Raw genomic sequence first — 21,287 nt, forward strand, 5'->3', positions numbered from 1 at the left:
AATATTCTTGATTTATAGGTGACAGCTAGCCGGCTGATCGGCGTCGATTTTGATACAGGCAAAGTAGTGGAAGGCGACGGCGAAATCGCTGCCACGGCGTCGGCCATTCACCGAGCCATCCACAAGGCACGTTATCCTGTGGATGGTATCACGAGTGTAATGCACACACATCAACCATACACCACTGCCTTAGGTGAGGCTTTCCGACTTTGAATCTAAATCATAATTCCGTTCATATACCTGAACCGGTCATCGCTAAATAGCGCTTTTTGATCATAGCGTAAAAACCTCATGTGTATTATATCTCGTATATATTATGGTGGTATCAGTACCAACTTTGGGTAAAAACAACAACAACAACAACAACAACAACAACAACAACAACAACAACAACAACAACAACATCAACAACAAAAAAACAAAACAAAACAAAACAACAACAACAACAACAAACAATCTGTGTACCATATTAGTTTCCTGTCAGTGCGAGCTCCGGGATATCCTGCACGTGTTAAACCTTTTTCTCTTGTTGGCTCTTTGGCGAATTGCGTTCTTCCTCTCTTGTCCTAAACATAGTACATTGCGTCGTGCGCATGGCAGATTGTCGTTAGCGCACTTCCCTGCGCCTGGCAGATTGTCGTTACAGCGTGGGAGTGCGCATGGCAGATTGTCGTTAGGGTATGGGAGTGCGCGTAGGGTTAACAACATTCTGCCATGCGCACGGAAGTGCTCTAACAACAATCTGCCATGCGCACGGAAGCGCGCTAACGACAATCTGCCATGCGCACGACGATATTTGATTGGAATTCACCTATTCCCTTTTTGTCCTGAGTAATAGGCCTTGGTGAGCTTTCAATATTCTCATTCCTAACTTTTGTTTTCTTGATGGGCTTAAACCAAGTAGCACGGCAAGTTTCCTAACAAGACATCCCATTTTATAGTTAGATTAAGCGATGCACTTTTCTCGTCTTCTCGAGTAGCCTTTACAAAACAACAATAAAAAGGCGCCTTGGCGACTTTAGTCCATCTGTATGCTTGCCCTCTAGTCCCAAAGCAGGGCGCCTTGAAGATATGCAACAAATGCGTGCCCCCCCCCCCCTCTCGTCCCACAAAGCAGGACGCCTTGAATAGGTACAGTGCGCTAGCATGCAATTACACGCATATAATAGTATTTGCAAGCCCTGCACAGCCCCACGTTTTAATGTATTGGTTATACGTACACATCGAAAATATATCGTGCCAAATGGATGCCAACATACGGAGGCTTATAAGTGCCAACCAGATGACGAGACAAGAAGACGAGAAGACAAGTAAAATACTGAGAAGCCGAGTTATTGGAACTCGGCAAGTCGACTTGTTTGGGTCAAGAAGACACGAAGCCGAGTTATGGAAACTCGGCACGTTGATTTGTTTTGGACGACAAGACAAGATGATGAGTTGTCGAAACTCAGCAAGTCGATTTGTTGCGGACAATAAGACAATATGACGGGTTGTTGGATCTCAGAAAGTCGACTTCTTTTCGACATGAAGACAAGATGACGAGTTTTTAGAACTCGGCTAGTCTACTTGTTTGGGACAAGAAGACAAGATGATGAATTGCCGAAACTTGGGAAGTCGACTTATTTTGGACAAGAAGACAAGATGACGAGTTGTTGAAACTCGGCTAGTCTACTTGTTTGAGACAAGAAGACAAGATGACGAGTTGCCGAAACTTGGGAAGTCGACTTATTTTGGACAAGAAGACAAGATGATGAGTTGTTTGAACTCGGCAAGTAGACTTATTTGAGACAAAATGACAAGATGACGAATTGTCGGAACTTGGCAAGTTTGTTAAGGACAAGAAGACAAGAAAATGAGTTGTAGGAACGCAGCAAGTTATCCAAAACAGACTTGTTTTGGATAAGAAGTAAAAAAAGAGTCCGTAAACATTTTTTTTTTCATTTATTTTATTTATTTCAACATATTTTGATAGGATAACAAGATCAGCAGGTGAGTGCTGTTTTACATCAAGGTCCTGAACAATCCAACTACAATGATGTATATTAATATAAAATCATGTTACATATAGATATGAGCATAAAAACCACTACAAACAAGCAATCAGAGTTGAAAGGAGCAAAACGTCTACTTAACATCAGTAGTAACCAGATCAATGTACGATATGACAAAACAATATGATAGAACAGGATATTATATTAAAACAGCGAATAAAATGATGCAAGATTATATACACAATCAAACCATAAGGTGTACAAAAGGAGTTTTAAAAAAAGTACAATGAAAGTTAATATTCGTTAACTTTCGTTGTACTTTCGCGGTGAATTAAAAAATTGCTCCGTTCTTAATTGTGTGTGATTCTAAGCTTTTCTTGTAACCATTGCCTTCTTTTGTGCAAGGGAGGAATGATGAAATTATTATGGGGGGGGGGGGGGGCAAAGTGATGTGTTTGTCGGTTATTGATGTTTTGGCCTTTTCCGCGCAAAGCCCGTGTCGAAATTGTCCTGTTTTAGTTGTGTTTTAATACTAGATTAGTTTTAATCTTTATTTGTAATTCTAAGCATTGCTTTGAAAATATTGCTATAATTCTCATTTTGGAGGGAATTACTGGGGGCCGGGGACAATATTTTCCCCCAATATTTTCATTGCCAACTGCCCCAATCCCTCCCCCAACCCTTCACGAGGAAAACTCAGGCGATTTATCATGAACACATATATTTTACTATCTCTGAAACCTGCGGGGGATGATTGTACATACCACCCACCCCCCCCCCCCTGCTATCTACACCCCTGCTTGGTGGGGAGGGTGCTCTGGGAGATGAAAACTAAATGTTTGCGAAAGATGATATTGCTGTAGAAGTAAAGGAACGACCATAATATACATAAGTGACAGGTTTATGAACTGAGCTGCCTTCTCCCTTCCACCTCCGTATAAATCGATCTATAAGCTTGACTCTGTTATCTTTTTTTTTTTCTAGTTCTTGGAGCTTGCAGAAAAAGTTAGTGCTGGTGGTCATAGATAAATATGCCCTCTCCCAAGTCCGCCCTTGGTAAATCAATGCTATGTGTTAATATCACATTTTGTTGAGAAATGCTTATGATATTACTTTTGTCAATTGTTGTTTTTAGGTTGAATAACTCACAAACGCTTATTTAATGATTCTATTTTAAATTTCCAGAGTGAATGGCCAAATAGTGCAGGTCTTTGATTTTGATTTTAATCCCAATTAGTTGCATAATTTATTTTCATTTTTCCCCCAAAATATCAAAATCTCAAATGAAGAGGCTTGAAGAGAAAGTCGTATAGGTACGCATTATTTACTGTCGTAATTTATTCGTAGTTTAATATAATGTAGCGAACAACGGGGCCTTGGCACTTATGCAGACCCGACCGTCCGTTTGATCGAAATATACGATCACTCTATGAAGAGGATAAAACCTTAAGTTTCCCACCACTTGTACGTCACCAGTCTACACCTTGCACTTCACACCATCTGATTCAACGGCACATTCTCACTCTCATATCTAATTCACCCAACACACTGACAAGTGAATTTTCCCTCTCACTCCCGACGTCGTTTCTAGAGTGCGTCGTTCTTTGACATCATTTACAGAGTACGTCGTTTCCCGACGTCCGCCTTTGTACTTCGTCGTTCGGCACCTTAGTCCAGAATTACGTCGTCCTCCGACGTTCGCCCTGGAAGTACGTCGTTTGTACTTTTCATTTCCAAAGTACTGTACTTCGTTCTCCGACGTCAGTTCTGGAAGTACGTCGGACGTACTTGTTTCTTCCAAAGTACTGAACTTCGTTCTCCGACGTCTGTTCTGGAAGTACGTCGGACGTACTTGTTCCTTCCAAAGTACTGAACTTCGTTCTCCGACGTCTGTTCTGGATACTCAGTTATCCCACGGTGCAGCAAAGCCCGCTCGAGAATGCTCGCAAAGGCTGCTGGACGAGTTGTCTTCTACTGCAGAACCACCGGTTGTCATCCTAGTCTCACCAGCATTCATTCCAACCAATACTTATCTTATACATGTATTGCACACGAATGCATCACAACTTCAGAGGCGAAGTACCGGAACACCAACTTGTTTATTTACAGGTATAGTGTGTACATACTCACGTTCAGAACTCGTATCGAGCACTAGACAGAAAGATGATGCTATCCCGAGGATCAGCTTCTCTTCTCAACTGCTTAGCACTGAGAGTATGAGCACAGTAGCGTGCGCGTATACTTCAAGCACAAGGGGGTATCTCTAAAAATTATAGCGAGGTAGCTAATAGTACCTGTGTGGAATTATTATAGGCATGGTTATCAAATCCCCCTAAAATTTCCTTTATTCTTTCTTTATTTTTACACAGAATTAAGCTATCCTTTTAAACTCTTCATAGTTTGATTGAAATCATTTAAATCAAACATCAACACCATATTCAGTCCCATAACTGATCAGGTTTGCTAATTAATCAACATTAATTGTCTAAAATGTGTCATATGGCCAACCTGTGTACACACGTATACACACACAATGCTACATGTATGTGTCAAACCTCTGTAACACAACTTCGAACTAACTGTAGGAATTATCGCTGCACTTATCATCCATACTTTTTATCACTATCTGAATCTCCACAAAAACCACTAATTGACAAATAATCATCAATACAGAAGACTGACTTAAAGGAACAATTCAAACACTCTTTTAGAATGCGTAGCTTGTTACATAAATAAATCAGCACAAAGTAACCACGACTACATTGTGTTACTGAATTTCTATGAACAAATTTTGCTCTAACAATGGTTCCGCACAAATTCCAAATGAAATGCACTACACACTACACAAAATAAATATCATTTTGTTACACAACTCCCCCCTCTAATAAGCTTGGTCCCCAAGCATAACAAATCAAGCTTAGTTAATCCTATACATAATACAAGTTCAACAAACACTCTTCTCGAGACTTCAAATCGATTAAACCAAACTACAAAAAAAAAAAAAAACTTTAAACATATTTGAAACAAATCAAAGTAACTTAAACTAAAGTGAACTGGCAAGAGAAAACAAAACAAAGAAAATGTATGGAACGAATGTCTTTCACAGAGTCCGTTTTAGTGTCCATTCAACCTATCACTTATAGTCCATGTTCACTACACTCTAATTCACTCCATCGCCACTCGTTTCATCTCCTCTGAGATAACCTCGATGTATTCTCCAATGTTGCTGATGTACCGTTCCGTGCGTCGGATGAAAACGACGTTGTTGGGAATTACGAATTCCCTCATGCTGTCTTCAAGCGCGGTGGACGCAGACGTCGATATCGACGTCCCCTCACCCGGTAGACTGCTTCTCTGACTCTGTGCCTGCCATCAAGCACAGTCTGGGTTCCTGCGTCGCAGACTTCCGGTGAGGGACTCTTTCTTCCTGACGAGGTGGACTCGGCTGGTGAAGCCTCCCGGTAGGGACTCCCTGCTGGCGATGCAGCCCTCTCTGCGGATGCCTCAGGGGACGGAGACCTTCCACCTGTAGAGGCCGTTTTCGCTGGCGAAGCCGCTCGAGAGGCCGTCTTCCCTCTCGATGACACCGACAACGGGGATGCTTCTCGTGGCGGTCTCGGTTCCTCACGAACTGGGCTCGAAGGTGGCACTTCTACGGGAACGCTGTCCGGGGGGGGGGGGGGGGGGGGTTGCTGCCGCTGGAGGTGAGGGACTACGTCGGAGAGGAAGGCGTGTCCGCCTCGGGGGTGACCGACTCAGTCGCGAATGATGCTTCCCACCCCTCGACCTTCGTCGGGTGGACCCCTTCCTCTCAGGGGCCACTGTCTCGTGAGGTTGCTCCACCAGTCCTGTCCTGAAGGCTGTTTCTGACTGCTTTACTGCCCCAGGAAGAATGACTTCGGGCCCAGTAGACACTCTCGTCTTCTCCGCGGCTACCATCCGGTAACAAAACGCTCGCCCATGCGGGTCTCTGCATGGGATATTCCCACATGGGGTTCGTAATTCTAGTTTACGGCAGTCTAGTACGGCATTCGTCTTGATGAAGAAGTCGAGACCTAGAATTCCATCATTCTGTAGGTCTGCCACCGTTGCCTCGGTTACGAATTGGGTGTTTCCTACCTCAATCTCCACTGCTGCTTTTCCCACAATTTTCAGTGGGGAGCCATCAACCAGTTGAACAATCTTTGTGGAAGTTCGAAGAGAAGGCTTCTTCGCCTCCATGATCTTACTGAACGCTCTCTCTGAGATGAGGGTGTTAGATGATCCCGTGTCGAGAAGAAAAGTGATGGACTGACCATTTGCTTTCCCTTCTACAAATAGTCCATGTCGTCTCACATCTTGTGACGTCCTCGCACTTTCTCCTTTTGTTTTGTCTTCGGTCTGTTTCACCTCATTCTTCTTCTTATTCGTCTTGTCGACCTCATCTCTCTGTTCAGCTAGCATGCGAGTGGTTTCTCCATGAGATTGTTCCGTCGCGGCCCGCGAAGAATCTGATGCCTCCTTGAGTTGCGGGCAATCTCTCTTCAGATGTCCACTTTCATTGCAGTTGTAACATCGACGAGTTTCACTTGTAGTTGAAGACAGCGGCTTTGGCTGTGGACAAGTTTTCGCAATGTGGCCTTCTCTTCCACACGTGTAGCACTTGATGTTTGGCCTACTTTGCTTATTCATACGTTCTTGGGGTTGGTTGGTAATTTGCTGGATGCGCCGTTCTGTTTTGGCGATCAAATTTTCGAGCAGTTTCTCAACTTTGTCGTGAGTCGGTGCTGCAGCATTTCCTTGCGTCTCCTCCAGTGCTGCGCGACTATAACCAGACGCTCTCTGGTCCCTTCGCCCGCCTTCCATCTTGAGGAACGCCTCCACATTCAGTGCTGCCTCCACCGCCGCGTCGAGAGTACGAGGCTGCGCTCGAAATAGACCCTCTCTGATTCTTGGATCCAGAATGGCATCCATAAAATGCCCCCTCGCAAGTCTATCATGGCCGTCCTGATCAAAGTCAGGGTACGCAAGTGCTGTTAAGTCGCGGATGTGCTGCCCTAGCTCTTGCAGAGTTTCCTTTGGACCCCGCCGTCGATGCCGCAACTCGGCCAAGAACACATCTGCCTTACCGCCTGGACCGTACCGCTTATTCATTCGGTCAACCAATTCATGGTAAGTTAAGCGGCGTCCCGTCTGTTGTGACAACAACTTCACGGCTGGACCTCGTAGACTTGCTGCCAGATATTCCGTGGCTTCCTCCTCCGACCACTTGTTAATTCTGCAACATGCTTCAAAGTGGCAGAGATAGTCTGATACTGGAGTTCTTCCATCAAACCTATCGGGAGTCATCTTAGGTTTCAACAAACTTCTTGTGTCAAACGTCGAGCCAGGGTATGCCAATGTTTCTCTGTTGAATGCCGGCTGTGAAAACGGAGCTTGTCGTCCAGGTAAGCCTCCCGCTTCTTCTGGCAATCGCTGTCCTCTGGGCTGGTCATAACCAACTTGACTGTCAAACTGCCCCATAGGTGAAGAGTGCAATGGTGACATCTCCGGTGCCCATACTTGTGAACTTTTTGATTCTTCTTTTGGCTGCATCGACGTTCGCAGATCTGCCATCATCTGGTCGATTTCAGCCAAACTATTCTCCAACCGCTGCATTACATCCCGCGGCGTTGGACGTCGAACTTCAGAATCAATTTTGACTTTCTCCGAGTCAAGACTTTCTCACTAAATCCTCTTCCAGAGTATCCCACTCCTGACACCAATTTGTAGCGAACAACGGGGCCTTGGCACTTATGCAGACCGAGCCGACCGTCCGTTTGATCGAAATATACGATCACTCTATGAAGAGGATAAAACCTTAAGTTTCCCACCACTTGTACGTCACCAGTCTACACCTTGCACTTCACACCATCTGATTCAACGGCACATTCTCACTCTCATATCTAATTCACCCAACACACTGACAAGTGAATTTTCACTCTCACTCCCGACGTCGTTTCTAGAGTGCGTCGTTCTTTGACATCATTTACAGAGTACGTCGTTTCCCGACGTCCGCCTTTGTACTTCGTCGTTCGGCACCTTAGTCCAGAAGTACGTCGTCCTCCGACGTTCGCCCTGGAAGTACGTCGTTTGTACTTTTCATTTCCAAAGTACTGTACTTCGTTCTCCGACGTCAGTTCTGGAAGTACGTGGGACGTACTTGTTCCTTCCAAAGTACTGAACTTCGTTCTCCGACGTCTGTTCTGGATACTCAGTTATCCCACGGTGCAGCAAAGCCCGCTCGAGAATGCTCGCAAAGGCTGCTGGACGAGTTGTCTTCTACTGCAGAACCACCGGTTGCCATCCTAGTCTCACCAGCATTCATTCCAACCAGTACTTATCTTATATTGAACATGAATGCATCACAACTTCAGAGGCAAAGTACCGGAACACCAACTCGTTTGTTTACAGGTATAGTGTGTACATACTCACGTTCAGAACTCGTATCGAGCACTAGACAGAAAGAAGATGCTATCCCGAGGATCAGCTTCTCTTCTCAACTGCTTAGCACTGAGAGTATGAGCAGAGGAGCGTGCGCGTATGTAACAAGCACAAGGGGGAATCTCTGATGAAAGTGTGAGGTAGCTAATAGTACCTGTGTGGAATTATTATAGGCATGGTTATCAAATCCCCCTTAAATTTCCTTTATTCTTTCTTTATTTTTACACAGAATTAAGCTATCCTTTTAAACTCTTCATAGTTTGATTGAAATCATTTAAATCAAACATCAACACCATATTCAGTCCCATAACGGATCAGGTTTACTAATTAATCAACATTAATTGCCTAAAATGTGTCATATGGCCAACATGTGTACACACGTATACACACACAATGCTACATGTATGTGTCAAACCTCTGTAACACAACTTTGAACTAACTGTAGGAATTATCGCTGCACTTATCATCCATACTTTTTATCACTATCTGAATCTCCACAAAAACCACTAATTGACAAATAATCATCAATACAGAAGGAACAATTCAAACACTCTTTTAGAATGCGTAGCTTGTTACATACATTAATCAGCACAAAGTAACCATGACTACATTGTGTTACTGAATTTCTATGAACAAATTTTGCTCTAACAACGGTTTCGCACAAATTCCAAATGAAATGCACTACACACTACACAAAATAAATATCATTTTGTTACAATAATTTCAGATACATGTAGTTTCAGATGCTTTAAAGAGCGAGTTGCTGCCTTCCGTCTGTCAAATACGTATTCCAGCACTATTCTTTTCCATGATACCAATTTGTGGAATATGGCTATGTTCCATTTGAAAAGCAAAGCCGGGAAACTATCTTTGCCAGTCGATGTGCAGTGTGAGCTGTTTGATGTCCTTGTTGCTCCAATTTTACTGTATGGAAGTGAGGTTTGGGGTCATGAAAATTTAGAATGTATTGAAATGTTTTATAAGAAATTTCTTAAGAGTCTTTTAGGTTTGAAGCGTGGAACAGCTAACTGTATGGCGTTTGGTGAGCTCGGGAGGGTAAGCCTGACTTACAACATTGAAAAGCGCATGGTGAACTTTTAGCTTAGATTAAATGGAAATGTAAATGGGAGATCAAAACTGTCTTGTATTATTTATAACCTTTTACGTCAATTGCACGATAAAGAAATTTTTAGGTCTAAGTGGATAGTAAAGGTGAAAGATATTCTCGACAAATGCGGTATGTCTAATATTTGGTCTGATCGAGCCATTATCCTCAATTTAAAATGGGTTGAATCAGCCGTCAGTCTTCGTTTAAATGATATTGGTCAGCAGAACTGGTGTGCGGAAGTTAATAGAAACCGCCTTTGCACTAACTATAGGATATTTAAAGAAAGCTACATTTTTGAGAAATATTTGATTAAACTTGATTATTTGGAACGGTTAGCATCATGTAGATTTAGATGTGGAAATCACAGATTACCTGTTAGTGAAGGACGTTATCTCCCTAATCAACAAGTTAAATCCTGCACCTTGTGTAAAATGAATGATCCAGGTGACGAGTTTCATTTTTTGTTTAAATGTCCATTCTTTGAAACGGATCGCAAAGTTTTAATTAAGACCTATTATACTCGCCGACCGAATGTCTTGAAAATGAAGCAGCTTTTTAATTCTAAGAACATAAGAGTTTTAAAGAAATTGTCACGTTTCTGTCAGATCATAATGGCCAGATTTTGATGTCTCGTCATTACTTTTCTTTTACATTGTACATGTATATATTGTAAGATACTACTGCCACTGTTTGCCATTAAGTACCGATTGTCTTACTTATTCGATCGTTTTTTTTTTTGTTAACTGTCGTTGTTTGCTTTATGAAGTTCATTATATGTATATAGTATATATATGCTTTCTGTATTACATCTTTATTTATGGCTTTGTTTAGCCATAAAACATTTACTTGTTTGTTATTCTTCCATGCCCCCTGGCGGGGCCGTTCAAGAATAAAATTCATTGTCATTCATTGTCATTGTCATTGTCATTGGCAAATAGCTTAAAAATCAGGAAAAATATCAATTTTCCCAGAGATTGCTGTTGTGTGGAAGAGAAACTCAGAATGCAAATCCACGACGCGATGAGGTTGCAAATGTCGCAAAGAAATCTGTATAATTGACTTGCCGAGTTTCAACACGGCTTCTTGTCCCATTGTCCAAACAACTTGTCATCGTGATTTCTTGTCCTAAACATGTCGACTTGGAGAGTTCCAACAGCTCATCATCTTGTCTTCTTATCCCCCAAAAGTCAATTTCTGAGTTTCAACAACTCGTTATCTTGTCTTTATATACCAAACAAGTCGACTTGCCGATTTTCAACTCGGCCTCTTGTCCCAAACAACTTGTCATCTTGAAATCTTGTCCCAAACAAGTCTACTTGCTGAATTCTAACAGCTCGTCACTTGTCTTCTTGACCCAAACCAATAACTCGGCTTCTTGTCCTCTTGACTTCTTGTCCCAACAACTTGTAATCTTGACTTCTTGTCCTTAACAAGTCGACTTGCCGTGTTCCAACAACTCATCATCTAAACTTCTTGTCCCAAACAAGTCAACTTTGCGAGTTTCAACAAAAGGTAATCTTGTCTTCTTGTCATAAACTAGTCGACTTTCTGAGTTCTTACAGCTCTTCATCTTGTCTTCTTGTTCTAAACAACTCGACTTGCCGAGTTTCAACAACTGGTCATCTTGACTTCTTGCCCCAAACAAGCCGACTTTCCGAGTTTCAACAACTCGTCATCTTGTCTTTTTGCCCCAAACAAGTCGACTTGCCGAGTTCCAACAACTCGGCTACTTGTCTTCTTGACCCAAACAAGTCGACTTGCCGAGTTCCAACAACCCGTCATCTTGTATTTTTGTCCAAAGCAACTCGACTTGCCGAGTTTCAACAGCTCATCTTGTCTTCTCGTCCCAAACAAATCGACTCAACAACTTGGCTTCTTGTCTTCTTGACCCAAACAAGTCGACTTTCCGAGTTTCATTAACTCGGCTTCTTGATATTTAACTTGTCTTCTCGTCTTTTTATCGCGTCATCTGGTTGGCACTTATAAGCTTCCGTACCAACAAGTTTGGTGCAGATGAACTTTCCCCAGACACCATCTACAAACTAATGCGCCTGTGGTTTGCGGGAAAAAAAAAAAGATGACATGCTCTTATGATCTGATTTTGTCACAATAACATCGCCGTATTATGAGGAAATATCATATTGAAGTACACGTACGTTATTGTCTGGAATGCAGTTTTTGTTCATCAAAATCAATCAATCTTGGGATATCGACTTGCATTTGTATGATGCTCATATAAAATTTGAAATATAGTTATGTTACCTTGTCTTTGGATGTAATCTCTTTCATTTTCAATTTCATGGATTCCTGCCTTCCATTTTAACGCTAAGTGGTATGCATCTGTAACCTGTAGTTGCATTAGCTGATACGGTGTTAGACATGACGATGGATAGTACAGCAATGAACGAAATCAATGTAGGCCTTCATTAAAACCATAGGCCTACAGATAAGTCAAATTCCTGCCTTTTGTCTGGTATCATAAAACAGATCCCTAATCAGCGTTAATTATACATTCGAACAAATAGGTCCAACTCCCTACGTGCTCCATTCTATCCGATATAGCTCAGACAGATCTGCCCTATGATTTGTTTTTCTCTTTAATTCAATCACAACATAATGAACAGCCTGCCTTGACGACCCCGAACCAATAAAGTTTGCTCTACATCAGACAGCGATGGTATTCTATAACAGAGTAGCTTATGACTGGGACTACACGGGAATAGCCTTGGAGGAAGAAGAAGGCGAACGGCTGGCCAAGGTTGTATCTTATTTTTCTCAAAATCTATCAAAAATTTGATATATACATGTTTTGCCCCCATGTTTGACATCAAACAACGTTACTTCCTTTAGAGTTTGCATTCCTAGAGGTTGCTCCGGTCTAAATGATACACAGTCAATGATCTACGATATGCGTAAATACAATAAAAAAAAATAAATAAAAAAAAATCCCCAAGAACACCCATGACTTTTGGAGGTTTTAATCAAGACATGCTTTCCTTCGAAGAGAGGGAGCATTGACCACTTACCGAACCAATCAAAGTATCCCCCTCCCTCAACCCCCTCCAAAAACTAAGAAAACGTGTATATTTTCCCTTTTGGGTTTGTAAGATTTGTAAGATTTGTAAGATTTTATTGACTCTATCGACCCCCTCTCGGGGTATGAGAGTACAAACATATTTACAATATGAATACAAAAATATAAGTGATAATGTACATGTACGTGTGAAAATAACAGATATAAATAAATATGTTTACAAAACAAGGCGTAAAGGACGTTTAACTACTCTACCACTACGTGTACAAACATTCACATCTACTTTACTTTCTACAAAAATACTGTCTTTCTTCTTTGGTATTGAAGAGAACTGAAACATAATAATTCTGACAAATTTGGCTAGTTTTTTCAAATGGCAAGCATTAGCTGAATTGAATAAATTGGCCATATGTAATGCACTTGGTCTACTGGCCGTCAAGCTACTTGGTAAATACAATAATCTCTCTTTGTTGAAAAAGGGACAAACAAAAATATAATGAAATTCATCCCCTATATCGTCGGATGAACAAATAGTAGTTAGTACAATGCAATTCATCTGTCAGGCTTGCATCAAACCTGCCCTTATTAACGGGAAATCCATCAGATCTACATCTGAATTTACTTAATGTAATATAATCTTTCTTACACAAGACTTGTAAATACTTCTCTAACATCAAATTATCCTTAAACATTCTATAATTTGTACAGATTCTATTTGACCATGTTGCTGCTCTCCACTCTTGAATAAACATATCAAAAAGTCTAACTTTTGAGGTGTGTGAAATCCATGCAGCACTAAATCCACCCTCTTGTGCTAACCACACATTCCCTAGCCCTGCATAATAAAAAATATTTGCGATAGATAATAACCATTGTGATTTTGACGGGGAGTGTATGTCTCCTTGTAAATGCAGAAGAAATTTGAAAATTGTACATGAGTGCTTGGTTTCTTTTCCCTTGACTAATCTCAACCAGAATCCAATCATTCGACATTTAATATGGTTCAAAATTACTCCACGTCCAGTTTCACCATAAACCATACAATCAGGAGTACATTTGTTCACAAGCAAAATTTTTCTTAAGAATTTCCTATGGAAAATTTCAATTTGGTCTATGCACTCATAACCCCAGACTTCACAACCATAGAGTAAAACAGGTAAAACAAGATGATCAAATAGGTGGCACTGTGTGTCCACAGAGAGCTGTAACTTTTTAGCCTTGACCAACATGCTATAAAGTGCTTTTCTAGCTTGTGTGACTTGTTTAGAAATTGCCTTTTTAAAACTACCATTATAATTGAATTTAACTCCAAGGTACACAAAGTCATCTACAACCTCAAGTGGATCACCAGCATAAACGAATTCAGGAATTCTTCTAACCTTCCCACGGGAGAAAATAACAATTTTAGTCTTGCTTGCATTTACAGTCAAGCGCCATGTCTGACAATAACTATCTACAGCATCAAGAGCTTTTTGCAACTCCTCCGGAGTTTCTGCTAAAATTATTGTGTCATCTGCATAAAGTAATCAAGAAAGATTTAAAGCTTTTTTGACATTATCAGAATCCAGGTGGTAAGAAATCTCACTTTCCAAATATTTAAGTCCACCATATGAATTTCTAATGTATTCTTGAAAATCATTCAGATAAATGGCAAATAAAAGCGGGGAAAGGTTTTCACCCTGTCGTATACCAATGTTACAAGTAAAAAACTCTGACATCTCCCCCCTAACCGCCACACATGATTTAGCACTTTCTTGCGTACATGTATCTTGAAATGACCAGAGCTGTTCCTTCCTTTGATCTTTCCCACCTGCTTTCTGACCGCTTCACTTGAAGAACTTTTTACTGTGTTCGTCATGCCTATATGCTTGTATACATTGTAATGTGTGTATATGGTGCAAAGAACATGTAGACATTTCAAATACAGTGGACTCCCCTTATAACGAAGCCCTCGGGACCGGCAATTTTTTTGTCGTTGTATCGAAATTTCGTTATAACCGAACAAGTAAACAAAATAAATATAGAGCGAATAATGCTATGGTCTGAATTTTCATTCCATTGTAACCGAAATTTCGTTATAACCGTGTTCGTTATAACGGAAGAGCAAAAAAATAATGTATGTTCTCGGAGATTTATTATGTCTTTTTGCTATTTTAAAGGGATAGTAAAGTTGTTATTGAGATGGGGAATTCAGATTTTTTTTTTTTTTTTTTTGCGAGATGATTAGAAACCACTTATATTTAAGAGCAAGTAATGCTAAGAGGTTTCACAGTTTACTTGATGAAAATAGGTTTTGAAATGGCTGAGATATCCAGAAACAGAGCGGTCCTAACAAAAGGAGGGACCCACTATTTATGAAGACCACTTTGTTTTACTTAGTTTTTTGACATCTCGGCCATTATTTCAAACCGATTTCCGTCAAATAAACTTGATATATCTTATAAAATAATGTATGCTCTTTAAAATCAATTTATAACTCGCTTAAAATCTGAATTCCCAAAACACATCTCAACAAAAACTAAAGACTGTATAGCATCCCTTTAAATAATGCAATATTCTAATGCGTTGAATCTATTATTCTAATAACAATTTAGATACTGGGTGACAAAGCAGTCTTACTCATGGGCAACCATGGGGTGTTGGTCGTTGGGAAGCGAGCTTGCGATGCCTTTTCTGAACTATACGAGCTGGAATGTGCAGCTAAGAATCAGGTGTGGAAAACATGCGTTAACTTGTTCTTCAGTATCGTGGTGTTAATGGAAGTTATGTTCGAGCAGGGGACTATGAAACGGGCTCCGTACGTGTGTGTGTCCGTGCGTCCGTCCGTCTGTGTGTGCGTCCGTGTGTGATCAAAATGTTCAATTTGCTACTTCTCTGTCATTTATGAGCCAATTTTGATTCTGTTTGCTTTATATGATAGCACTACATGGGAGCTTTGAAACTTCTACACAGAATTTCAGTTGTGACCTTTGACCTTGACCTTTGACCTATATTGTACATTTTGCTACAAAATGCTTCTCCTTCGCCATTTCTAACCCGATTTCGATTCCGTTTGCTTTATGTGATGGCACTAGGTGAGGGCTTCCAAACTTCTCCACAGAATTTTGACCTTTGACTTCTTTGACCTTTGACCTTGATTTTTTACCTATATTGTACATTGGCTACAAAATGCTACTCCTTCGCAATTTCTAACCCGATTTTGATTCCGTTTGCTTTATGTGATGGCACTAGGTGAGGGCTTCAAAACTTCTACACAGAATTTTGTCCTTTGACTTCTTTGACCTTTGACCTTGATTTTTTACCTATATTGTACATTGGCTACAAAATGCTAGTCCTTCGCCATTTCTAACCCGATTTCGATTCCGTTTGCTTTATGTGATGGCACTAGGTGAGGGCTTCAAAACTTCTGCACAGAATTTTGACCTTTGACTTCTTTGACCTTTGACCTTGATTTCTGACCTATATTGTGCATTTTGCTACAAAATGCTACTTCCGGCGGGGGCAAATATTACGCACCGCGTAATTTCTACTTTTCCTTGTTTGACTTGATCTGAGCTGATATTGTACAATGTACATTGTATATATGTATGTGTGTGTGTGTGTGTGTGTGTAGGTTATGATAAGGAGTGCTGAGATATAGCAGAAAGTGCTCTGTGAATGTAGAGAATCGATACCTCCCAGCTCTGCTGCCTTGAAGGAATCCAAACCCAAAGAGAAAATGTGGATTGAGTGAAGGCAGCAACATATACGTGTACTTGAATTTATGACCTCATGTGTGGACAATACAAAGAAATACAATGTAGAAAAAAAAATCAACATGCTTTCTCTTTTATAACGTAATAAAGAGGGCTTCACTAACCGCTTTCAGAAAGCGGGGAGAATAATTACAACCCTGAGCATAAATTATGTCAGTATCAAGTTGATGGGATGTGTAATTTTCATGAAAATGGACCTTTGCGGAATTCGAATTGCGAAATATTAATCAAAAAGGTTCACCGGAGTCGCAATCTCAGAACTTACCCGATCGGGATCAGGCTAACTCTGAATCGGATACAACTCGGCCTTGCTTTGACCGCGGGGCCCATTGTTGTTCCTCTGGATTGTTGTATATAATGTACTATGGGAGCGCTTCGTGTTCTGGCTGGTCGCAGTTATGGGCCGAGTTGATATCATGTACAAGGCGCACATCAAAGCACCGCTTTGGCGCGCATATGAATAGAACATGACGATCAAGAAAAAAAAAACAGAAAAAAAAAATTTGTCAACGAACTTAAAAGAACTGTAAATTGTCTGAAATAGGGTCAAATTGTCCCCGAGTCCGAGTTAGCCTGGATCCTCCATGGAATAAACAGACTTCTATTATTCTACAAGCTTGATCTCAAAATACATGTAGTCCATAACAATTCATCATCCCGGCAAATCGCGTCAGCCAGGTATCTTGGTATGGACTCTTTCGATATACTGCAAGGCAAATATGAAATGGTGTCAGACGGGTTCTCAAACCCTTACCAGAACTATATGTTTTCACTTTAAACGGCATCATGAAGCACGACATACATGCTTACTCCTTATCATAGCATGTAACGAGAAGTATTTTTACAAACGTAAGAGCTTTCTCTTGTATTGAAACTTGAGATAATGGTTCTGCGCGCTATATACAATGTCATGTATCACCCAGACCTATGTTTATCTTCTGTGTACGTTCTGCTACTTCCCCCCAACAGATCTTGGTCCAGTCCACTGGTTTGAAAATGCGAATGGCACCAGAGAAGGTTGTCAAGGAGGTTGCCACACCTGACCCTAGATGCGGTGACTACCAGAAAATGTTTTACGACTCTCTCAAGAGGATGCTGAAGGATTCCAAACCATGCTTTATGGACTGATTTCTCCTTTCTCTCTTTATTCTCATAATAGCCGAGGAAAGTGCATGAGTACTACAAAAACAGAACTTGTTATATATCAGGGGTGGATCCAGGAATTCCGTTAAGGGGAGGCGCCTTTACAAAAGTTAAATGGGAGTGCACGTCCCCCCCCCATATTTTTCTTTTTATTTCTTTTGTTTTAACAAAAAACAAACAAACAAACAAACAAACACTCTAAAAACACAAATGTTGAATTAGCATTTAAAAGGGCCGAGGAGTGACAACATTTTCAAAGTGTTGGTTTTCCTGCTAGATTCAACATTCAAAATGTTATCTTAAAAGTTGGATGGAACACTTCAAAAAATGCTGTCACTCCTCGGCCCTTTTAAATGTTGATTCAACATTTGCGTTTTTAGAGTGAAACAAAAACAAAACAAAACGGGGCGCGCGCCCGGTGCACCCCCTCTGGATCTGTCACTGTAGGCCCGTTATGGTGACGATGCTTTAGATGGTACTGTAACTTAATTGGGCAAGGAAGAGAGGGACTTATTTTGTACTTTATAAATCATCGAGCCTTACTTTATAATTTATAAATCATCGAGCCTATACGTAGATGCGATTTTGTACTAGTCTATTCAAGAAATTGTGACACAAAAGATTATTTGCACACATCTCTCATTGGTGGTCTACTCGTGTCACTAAGGTTAGAAACTTGCAGATTTTGGTGTCCCTTCCCTCCCCCCCCCCCCAAAAAAAAAAAGGGAAAAAAATATATCATTTAGAAAAAACATTAGACTAGCAGAATAAACCATGATAATGATGCAAAATAAATCAGTCGATAATTAGTAAATTGTATCATATACCAGGTACTGCAAGAAGAAACACAATCAAATAAATCATAACACCATGGTAATTATGTGATAATGTAGGCAGGTGCGAAGAGAGCCTCAAATACAATAATATAATGTGAATAAGTTCTAAGCTCAGTAAACGATTTATACAATTGTATATTCAATATTGAATTGAGGCATGAATATGATTTCCGCGACACCACTATACACACGAAATGATTATATCAAACACAGGGGTATGCCTTTTATATGTTGATAGATAGAATTTGGCCATGAAATTAGACCTTGAAAAAAAAATAGAAGAGTTGGCCAAAAGTTGGTCGCAGAATAGACTCGAGTTTCGACATGAAGGTTAGCGGCAATCCTGGTCGCGGCAGCGAGATGAAATGCCTGCAGTTATCAAGCACTGAGCCGCGAGTTATTCTCCCCTCATCCATGTCATCTGGATGACAAAACCATTAAAAAATCTACCCATAAAGTTTTGGTTGTCCGATCGGGCCACCAAAAGATATCATTTTTTTAGAAGTAGGGGCCTGACGTCTCATACATGTATTTGGTGGTCTTGGGCCACCGGGCCACAGCTGATGTCGAGACTTGTACATTTAATTACTGTATGTACATGTATAATGATCGATCCTGACCAACACGTCGTAGATACACTGCCTCCGTTTCAGACCGCACCTGTACCGTTGTCTGATTATACAGACATGGGACCATTATTAGTGAGTCTTCATGTGATCACTGTACAATATCAAAATTTTGTGCCTTACGATTGACTATGATCATTTCGCTGTCAACTGAAAACAAATTTATGCAATATGACTTTGTATTTGTTTGATATATGAATATGTCCGATTGTAGCCCTACATATTGTATATTGTGTAAAGAATAACAGAATAAGGCTATGACTCTGCACGAAGCACTTTTACATTATTGTCGACATAGAGTCTGTGAGTTTTACATTACCGTACACTGATGTGATGGGACTCGTCCCACAACCCAACCACTTACAATATGCTCCAAATAATTTTACTTAGCCATTAATCCCTACCACAAATACACCTTATCCGAAAGTAGACATAATTCAGTGGTTTAGTTTATAATTTTGTTAAATTCTAATTTCTGCTTTATTGTCAACATCCCAATACCCGGGTATATACTGACCTACAAAGTATGAAAGAAGCAACCTACATATTTTTATCAGATATAATTTAGATGTAAAATCATTGTAAAACGCAGGATTACTGTACGGCTGCAGAAAGATGCATATGTACATATATTATATGCTCGAAGTTTACTAAAATTGGTTCTTAAGATGTCGAGATGTTGGCAAGTCTCGCTACTCACTCAATCTCTGCATTTTAATTTTGTTTTGATTTCTACTTTATAATTGAGATTCAATGAAATACTCTTATGTTAACTATATACAAGCTAGGCACCTTGATAGGTGGTAATACTCTTGACAATTCAAGACGATTTGTGTTAAATCTGGCTCAAACAGAATCACTGACTTAGTTTTATCGAGGCTCTAGGAACTCTTCAATTCTGCTGTTTTGATATTATATGAAACAAGCTCCCTTATTTTGATTAGGAAGCGTTGTTGTATAATTGTAATTTGGTCTGGTTTGATTTCTTAAAGCATGAAAAAAAGTTGTTGCAAAATCATATTTATTCCAATCAAAAGCTTGTGGACACAAGTTGTTCTTTTCAAATATCCGTATTGCCAAACAGAATTATTTATGTGATGCGCTTATGCCACAGCGTGATTTCTTTAGATAATCTCAATGGGCTTAATGTCCAAAGGTACCACTTCATTTTTATTTTCGATGAGATCTAACAGTAATCCTCATATCCCGCAATGATACAGCTCATTCTAGTATGTATAATCTCAGCCCTGAATTTTTTGACCGCAGAATGCAATAACTTTCTGAGTTTGAAGCACATGAAGGTTTTGTTGTTCTTTTGTTGTTGTTTTCTCACAGATGCGAATATTGTACTCATTTTATACACCTTGCACCTATAGTTTCATACTAAACTGTCCAAACCCTGATTTTGATTTTGTCTGTCACGGTGCAAAGTTAATTCGCATCTTTGCTCTGTCCATAATGATTTAAGGATGATTTTGTAATCCTTTTGCTTAAATAGACCAACTCTATTTGTTAGAGCCTATCATAGATATTATGTCATTTATAGACATTTCGAATATTTTTGTGTGTTATGTTTGAAAAACTGAGTGAAACTGGTATTACAATCATTATGAAGCAATTGCCTTATTGCTGTTGTTGCTTTTGCTAGCTGTGAGCTAGTATACTATTTTAATACAATGTTCTATAGGATGAGGATGGGGGGGGGGGGGGGGGGTAGCCTGACATAGTTTCTGTGGTGGATACAGATGGAAATAACTTTGGCTCTACGCGGGAACCATGTTCATGCCTTTTTCTGTTATTTTTCCTTTCATTGTATAATACATTGTTTGCTCAGGGTATCAACCCTGCTTGCCTGATTTCTTTATGTAAAAAGATTTCGGTTTAACCCAATTTATATAGGCAACTGGGAGAAACTGTTTTGATTACGTAAGAGCAATGACTCACTGCACTTGTACGTGCAATGGCAACAGCGTACCATTATCATTCTCCTGTAGTCGTGATTTTCATAAGAATGTGAATAGTTGACCACATTTAAAACGTTATCCAACCAGACTGCATTTTCCCCATTATACATTTAACGAATAATAATGCATGCCGAAGTCTGTTTAGACAAGGGTTTGACTTGCTCCAGCATCCCAGTATAAAGTCCTTCATGATAGAAATTTTGGTGAGGATCTCAAGTCACCGTGGTCACATGCAATGTTCCTTTTAGTTTTTGTAGTGGTTTCACCATGATTTCGTGCCATTGTGTTGACGGTCTCGGGCTGCCCGAAGCTCACTAAAATTGGTTTTTATCACGTTGTCAAGTCTCGCCATGGTGTCACTCAACGTC

At 40.2% G+C, this 21,287-nt stretch overlaps 1 protein-coding gene across 1 annotated transcript in view; it reads left to right on the top strand.

The window, feature by feature from the left end:
• The window catches only part of LOC140246098 (putative aldolase class 2 protein CC_1201), a 28,031-nt gene extending 10,407 nt beyond the window's left edge, over positions 1-17,624 (top strand). The window contains exons 3-6 of the mRNA XM_072325547.1: positions 19-193; positions 12,186-12,319; positions 15,190-15,306; positions 17,320-17,624. Coding sequence (XP_072181648.1) covers positions 19-193; positions 12,186-12,319; positions 15,190-15,306; positions 17,320-17,478 — 585 coding nt within the window. The 3' untranslated portion in view covers positions 17,479-17,624. The remainder of the gene's footprint in view (positions 1-18; positions 194-12,185; positions 12,320-15,189; positions 15,307-17,319) is intronic.
• Positions 17,625-21,287: the final 3,663 nt, after the last annotated feature.

Source organism: Diadema setosum, chromosome 2 (genome assembly GCF_964275005.1).
Source record: "Diadema setosum chromosome 2, eeDiaSeto1, whole genome shotgun sequence".
Classification (NCBI taxonomy): Eukaryota; Metazoa; Echinodermata; class Echinoidea; order Diadematoida; family Diadematidae; genus Diadema; species Diadema setosum.